The sequence below is a fragment of the Bos indicus genome, chromosome 17 (assembly GCF_029378745.1).
Source record: "Bos indicus isolate NIAB-ARS_2022 breed Sahiwal x Tharparkar chromosome 17, NIAB-ARS_B.indTharparkar_mat_pri_1.0, whole genome shotgun sequence".
Lineage (NCBI taxonomy): Eukaryota > Metazoa > Chordata > Mammalia > Artiodactyla > Bovidae > Bos > Bos indicus.
Genome location: NC_091776.1, coordinates 68,459,742 through 68,465,448, shown reverse-complemented (window position 1 = coordinate 68,465,448; position 5,707 = coordinate 68,459,742). Strand labels below are relative to the sequence as shown.

General features: G+C 62.5%; 1 protein-coding gene across 6 annotated transcripts; it reads left to right on the top strand.

The window, feature by feature from the left end:
- The first annotated feature begins 36 nt into the window (after positions 1–36).
- On the top strand, positions 37–5,461 carry RHBDD3 (rhomboid domain containing 3). 6 transcript variants are annotated; one of them, XM_070769788.1, is made up of 7 exons: positions 37–159; positions 683–839; positions 2,437–2,626; positions 3,261–3,644; positions 4,507–4,669; positions 4,758–5,045; positions 5,133–5,461. In XM_070769788.1, the coding sequence occupies exons 2-7, from the start codon at positions 777–779 to the stop codon at positions 5,308–5,310; spliced, it is 1,266 nt and encodes a 421-aa protein (XP_070625889.1). In that variant the 5' UTR covers positions 37–159; positions 683–776; the 3' UTR covers positions 5,311–5,461. The 6 variants fall into 6 exon arrangements, with proteins under 6 accessions (XP_070625889.1, XP_019832839.2, XP_019832837.2 ...); XM_019977278.2 differs by lacking the exon at positions 37–159 and adding an exon at positions 202–505; XM_019977279.2 differs by lacking the exon at positions 37–159 and adding an exon at positions 1,766–1,850 and having other exon boundaries at positions 685–839.
- Positions 5,462–5,707: the final 246 nt, after the last annotated feature.

The following is a 5,707-nucleotide window of genomic DNA, read 5'->3' as shown; positions in this document are numbered from 1 at the left end:
TCGGGCGCTACCATCGGGCTCCCGCCACGGGGGTGGGGGAAGGCGAAATGACCTGCCACTTCTCGTCCTTCGCGCCCGCCTCTCTAGTCTTAATTCTTTCTAAAGAGCCCCGGATGTGATGAGCGGACCAAAATAACACCGCAGGGGCGGGCGCGGCGGGTGAGCGGATCTCGGTAACGAGGCGGAGTGGTTCTTTGGTCGACGCCGGGTCGTTTGGGGAATGGTTACGCCCGCTGGTTCTAGGGACCGTCTCTGAAGAGACTACCTTGGAGGGAAACGGAGGCCGGCGGGAACACTAGGGGGAAGGGACCCGGGCCTGAAACAACTGCTGACTAATCGGCGGACGGCTGAGGAGGGGGTGGCGTGCCGACCGGTCGGCCGGGGTCACGCGCCGGAGGGCGAGCAGAATGGGCTCGGGGCGCTTGGACCTCGGCGGGAAGCTAGAGTACCGACTGCCAGCCGAGGGCCCCACTCGGCCTTCGGGGGGCGGGGGGCGCGCTCCGCAGTGAGTACCCCGGACACGTGGCCCGGCCGCGGGGGAGGGAGCCGAGACCGGTGGGCTGGATGGGAGGCCCTGAACGTAGCGCCCAGCTCGAGAGGCCCCCCACCCCCACCCCCCAGTAACGGTCGAGGTTGCGAAGACTCTTTTAATCACCCCTCATCCAACACTTTGTTTTTACAGAAGGGGAAACTGAGACCCAAGGAATTTGGGTACATCTCCTAAAGTCTCACCCACACCCGGGACCGCCCCCCGCCCCCCGCCAGCCCAACTGTCCATGACCCGGAAGAATCATCCCCGTCCCTATCTTTCCATTCTGTCCTTCCGGTTTCCTGGAGAGGTAGGCGGGCTCTGAGGGTGCACAGCTCCATTTTATAGATAAAGAGACTGAGCTCTGCAGCGTTCAGATCCTAGTTCAGTTACTCTTGTTAAAGTAGCCCGGGGGGAGGGGGGTGATGGTGAGGGTGCAGGAAGATGGCAGTGCACCAGCCTGACTTCTTGGACTCAACCCGATCTCCCTAGGCGGATGCCCAGGTCCAGCAAAGGGCAGGGCTCATTCAAATCCTTGAGCGGGACCTGGAACAAAGCTAGTGTCTTTCTTTTCAACGATCACATACAAAGCACGAGCTGTGTGCTAGGAGCACCCTGGGAAACTTGGCCGTGAGTGAGAGGAGCATCCCTCCTCCCCCAGTTCAGACCACCTGCCTAGAAAACTGGCCAAGCGGTACTCATTAGATAGGGTAGGCTCCATGATAGTGGGGGCGAGGGGCGCTTTGAGCTGGGCTTCAAAGGATGAGTAGGAGTTTGCTGTTGGAGACATGAAGCGAAAGACATTGCAGGCAGAAGAGTTTATATTTTTTCTGCAAGAGAGTGGCAGGTGGGTTTTGATGCCAAGGATGCCCCTGACAAGGGAGCAGATGAGGCAGCCCTCTTACCTCTGGGATTTCCCTTCCTCTCCTGTGACATCGGCTCAGTTGGAGTCCTGAGACATGCTAGGGTACCAGAGTGAGGGGATTCCGGCAAGGCTTATCAGACAGGCTGGATGTGAGGAGGGAGAACACGGGAGGGAAAGCCTTGCTTCGTGGGCAGGGGATTGGCACGACTGAGGGCAGCTGGGCTGGAGCAGCTGCTTCCGTGTTGAGGCCTCTCCGTTGGTGGGGACGACCAGGGTGGCTACCATTTATCCAGCAGGAGTTGTGGGCCTGCCTAGTCCATTCCTTTTTCTTATCCTACAAGGAGTAAATTTTCTTAATCCCCAATTTACAGATGAGGAAGGAGAGGCTCTAAACTTGCTCAGAGAGGAGTAGACAACAGGAAGAAGTGGAGTGGATCCTGGAATCTTCCTGTGAAAGTGAGGGCAGGGCCAGAGGGGCTGTGATCAGGGCTAGAGGAGAGGGGTGTCTCTGTCCCGTGTCACTGTGTGGACTCCGGCTGCCCCTCCTCCAGCCCTCTGGCTCCACCTGCTCCCTAATCTGCCTGCCCTTTGGCTGGCCTTGCCCCCTCGGTCAAGGGCAGCTGAGGCCACCTGTAGCTCTTAAGTCAGTGGAGCGGAGCGGGAGGAAGGTGGCTGGTCTGTAGCCAGAGGGAATAGGGAGGCAGAAGATGGCATTCAGTTTGCCCTGGTGGGGCTGCACAAAACCCCCCTAAATTGGGGACCCTGGCGTCCCCGTTCAACTTGCTGCTCTCCGTGCTCCCCAGTCTGGGCGCCTTTTCAGGGCCCATCGGGGCCTGGCCTCTTCGCTGTCACACATAGACAGGGGACAGCAGTGGCTAAGCACAGGGCCAGACTCTGAGCTCTAATGCGGCCAAGTTGCTGCACCAACCTCTCCAGCCTCGGTTTCTACTTCTGTAAAACGGTGCTATTGCTATGGTAGCTGAAAGGAGGTCAGATAAAAGCTGCAATAATAACTGTTGTTATTGTTTTCCTTTACCCCTAGCACACAGTCCCACGGCCACCTTTGAGCACCTTCAGCCAAGTTATGCATGCCAGAGGCCCCCCTGGCCTACCGACTCCGGCACTGCCTCTCGCTTCCTCTGTCCTGATGCTGCTAATGAGCACCCTGTGGCTGCTGGGGGCCGGCCCCAGCCTCGTCCTGGCCCCAGAGCTGCTGCTGGACCCTAGGCAGGGTGAGGGCCGGCCACATGGGGCTTGGAGGCAGGAGATTTGCTGTAGGGCCTGAGACCAGTTGGCAGGAGCACGTGCGTCCTGCAGCGGTCAGGCAGGGGTCGGACCCAGCACCCCGGGGAAGGTCCGCCTTGACAGGGAGCATGCCCAGCTCAACCACAGCCGAGGAGGGAGGGCAGAGGGGCCAGCACAGGGGTGGGAGCCTGTGAGTAGGAATTCTTTTCAGATGGCTCCCCTGTCTGGTGGCTTTCCCTTAAACTAAGGCTTTTAGCTAAGCCCGAAAATGGGGAGGAGGAGCTAGGGGTTTGAGGACTGGCGGGAGCTGAGCACCTGTTTCCCAAGAATTTGAGGAACTCAAATGATGTTCACAGAAATGAAGTGACTTACCTATGGTTGGTTGCTCTTAAGAAGACTGATTGTTGGGTCTGGCTTGTTCTGCTTAAAGCAGCAGTGGGGAGGGTAGCCATAGTGTTTGGAAGCCCTTGGTCCCTTCGACCAGGGCTGAAAGTGCTGGCTGTGGGCAGGCTCTGGCTCCCCGGGAGGGGAGACTGGCTTGGTGGATGGCTCTGGCACACCTGGGCCAGACTCAGGGGCCACAGCCCCTAACCTGGCACATAAGCCCCTTCTCTCCCCCAGCACACCGGCTGCTCACACATGCTCTGGGCCACACGGCCCTTCCCGGCCTGCTGCTCAGCCTGCTGCTCCTGCCCACACTGGGCTGGCAGCAGGAGCGCCACCTGGGCACGCTGCGGTTCCTACACGCCTCCAGCCTGCTCGCGCTGGCCTCCGGGCTGCTGGCCGTGCTGCTGGCAGGCCTCGGGGTGTCCGGTGCAGCCGGGGGCTGCGGGTACATGCCCGTCCACCTGGCCATGCTGGCGGGGCAGGGTTCTCGCCCTCGACGGCCCCGGGGGGCCCTGCCACCATGGCTCCTGCCGTGGCTGCTGCTCGCCCTGACACCACTGCTCAGCTCCGAGCCACCCTTCCTGCAGCTCTTCTGCGGCCTCCTCGCTGGCCTGGCCTGTATCCTTTGCTGGGGCCCAGGGCTGCTGTGGACGTGCGGGTTCCGTGGCTGGGACCCCAGGGTGCCAGGGAAGGAACTGGCATGAGAGTCAGGCCCCCTCATTCACACGCATCCCAGGGGCATCTCTGAGTGTCCTCTCTCTGGCTCTGGGCTGGTGACTGGGGGCTCGTGGCCACGTAGAGGTGCCATTTAACAGTTTAAAGGAGAGCCTGGGAGCTGAGGGGCCTTAGGAGGCGCCTAGCCTGGACGTCCCAGTGGAGATGGCAGTTACCCTGAGGCTGTGCAAGATGAGGCGATGGTAGACGAGGAGAGCACAGGCCCGCAGTCAGCGCGGAGGGTGAAGGGCCAGGGTGAAAGTGAGCCTGGGGCTCTCCTGGCCCCAGAAGGGGGTGTGGTGCGGGTGTGTTAAACACAGGTTTAATGCCTTTCGGGGCGACACTGCAGTCAGAGGGAACAGTGGGCGCAGGCTGGCCCTGGGGGTTGCTTAGGACTGGGGATGCCCGGCCGGATCCTGGAGAGGGGAGCGTGTTGCCCTCGCTGTGACAATGCCCAGTGTCACAGACCTGAGCGGGCCCACAGGGCTCAGGAGATTGCAGATGGGGGGCTGCCAAATCGGGGTGAGATGGGTTTAGGGATGAGGCACGCCGCTACCTCTTGCTGGCTGGGTAGCTGCAGGCGGGTCCCTTTTCCTCTCTGAGCCTCCATGCTGATAAGGGTGATGACACCGCTCTGGCAGGGCCATGGTGAGGAGACAGGAGGGAATGCCCGTCACACACCTGGCACGGGGCCCGGCATGTGGCGTGGGCTTCCCCCGGATGCATGTGGTTTTCCTTGACCAGCCGCCCTGCCCCGGGCAGACAGACGCTGCCGGGGCCTTCCGGTGGCTGGAGCTCTCGGAGCAGCGGCTGCAGGCGCTGCAGGAGGGTGTCCTGTGCAAAGCCCTGGCTGGATGCTGGCCGCTCCAGCTCCTTCCCGCCCCAGGCGGCCCAGCTGAGCTGCCCGTTGCCCATCCTGCCGGAGTGAGGTGAGGGTGATGCCGAGGACACTGGCCCTGGTGGTGGCAGCCGTGCCGGTGGCTGGCAGTCAGCCTTCTTCTGCTTCTGCCCCTCCAGGCCCCCCACCCCTGGACCTCCCCGCATGGCCTCCCCTAGCCTCTGGCCCCTCAGTGAAGGCTCAGCCCCGATCCTGCCAGGCCTGAGGCCTGTGCAGCCGCTCTGGGAGGGCTCCTCAGAGGCCGGACTGGCCTGGTCTGGGCCCGGCTTCCCCCCGGGGACCCCGCTGTGGGCAGCCCTGGACCAGCAAATGCTGCAGGAGGGGATCGAGGCCTCGCTGCTTGAAGGCCCAGCCCAGGGCCCTGAGAGCCCACTCTGGCTGCCTAAGTCCTCCGTCTCCTCTCTGCGGTAAGGTGGGGTGGGTGGGGGGGGTGCCTTGTTGTGGGGGCTGGAGGTGGCCCTGACCCTCCCTTCCCATCCCCTCCCCTGCCACAGGCTGCAGCAGCTGGAGCGCATGGGCTTCCCCACGGAGCAGGCGGTGGTGGCTCTGGCAGCCACTGGCCGAGTGGAGGGGGCCGTTGCATTGCTGGTCGGCGGGGAGGTGGGCACTGAGGCGCTGGTGACTCAGGGGAGGGAAGGGCCCACCCACCCTGAGGGTCCTGGGCCCCCATAGCACAGACAGGCCCTCAGGTGAGAAGAAGCCCAGCCTGTGAGGGGGACGCTGAAGCCCCAGCCCTGTCTGCTGAGAGTCAGGAGGGGGTCCAGGGTGGCCCCCCAGCACCCTGCCCCAGTACTGTTCAGAATAAAACACAGTTCACTTTTCAGCCTGGATCTCGTGGGGCAGTGCTTGTCTGACTCTTAGTTTGGCATCGGGGTAGAATGAGTGAACGAGCAGTGAACAAACGGCCGACTGCAGGAGGGCAGTGCTCTTCCTGGACGCCTGGCTCTGCTCCCCTACCCTGTCCTCCGGCTACCCAGGTGATGGACAGGGAACCCTGGCTCCATAGCCCTCGGGGACAGTGAAGGCCACTGAGGAGAGCTGCTGGCCTGCCTGGCCGCACCGTCTGAGC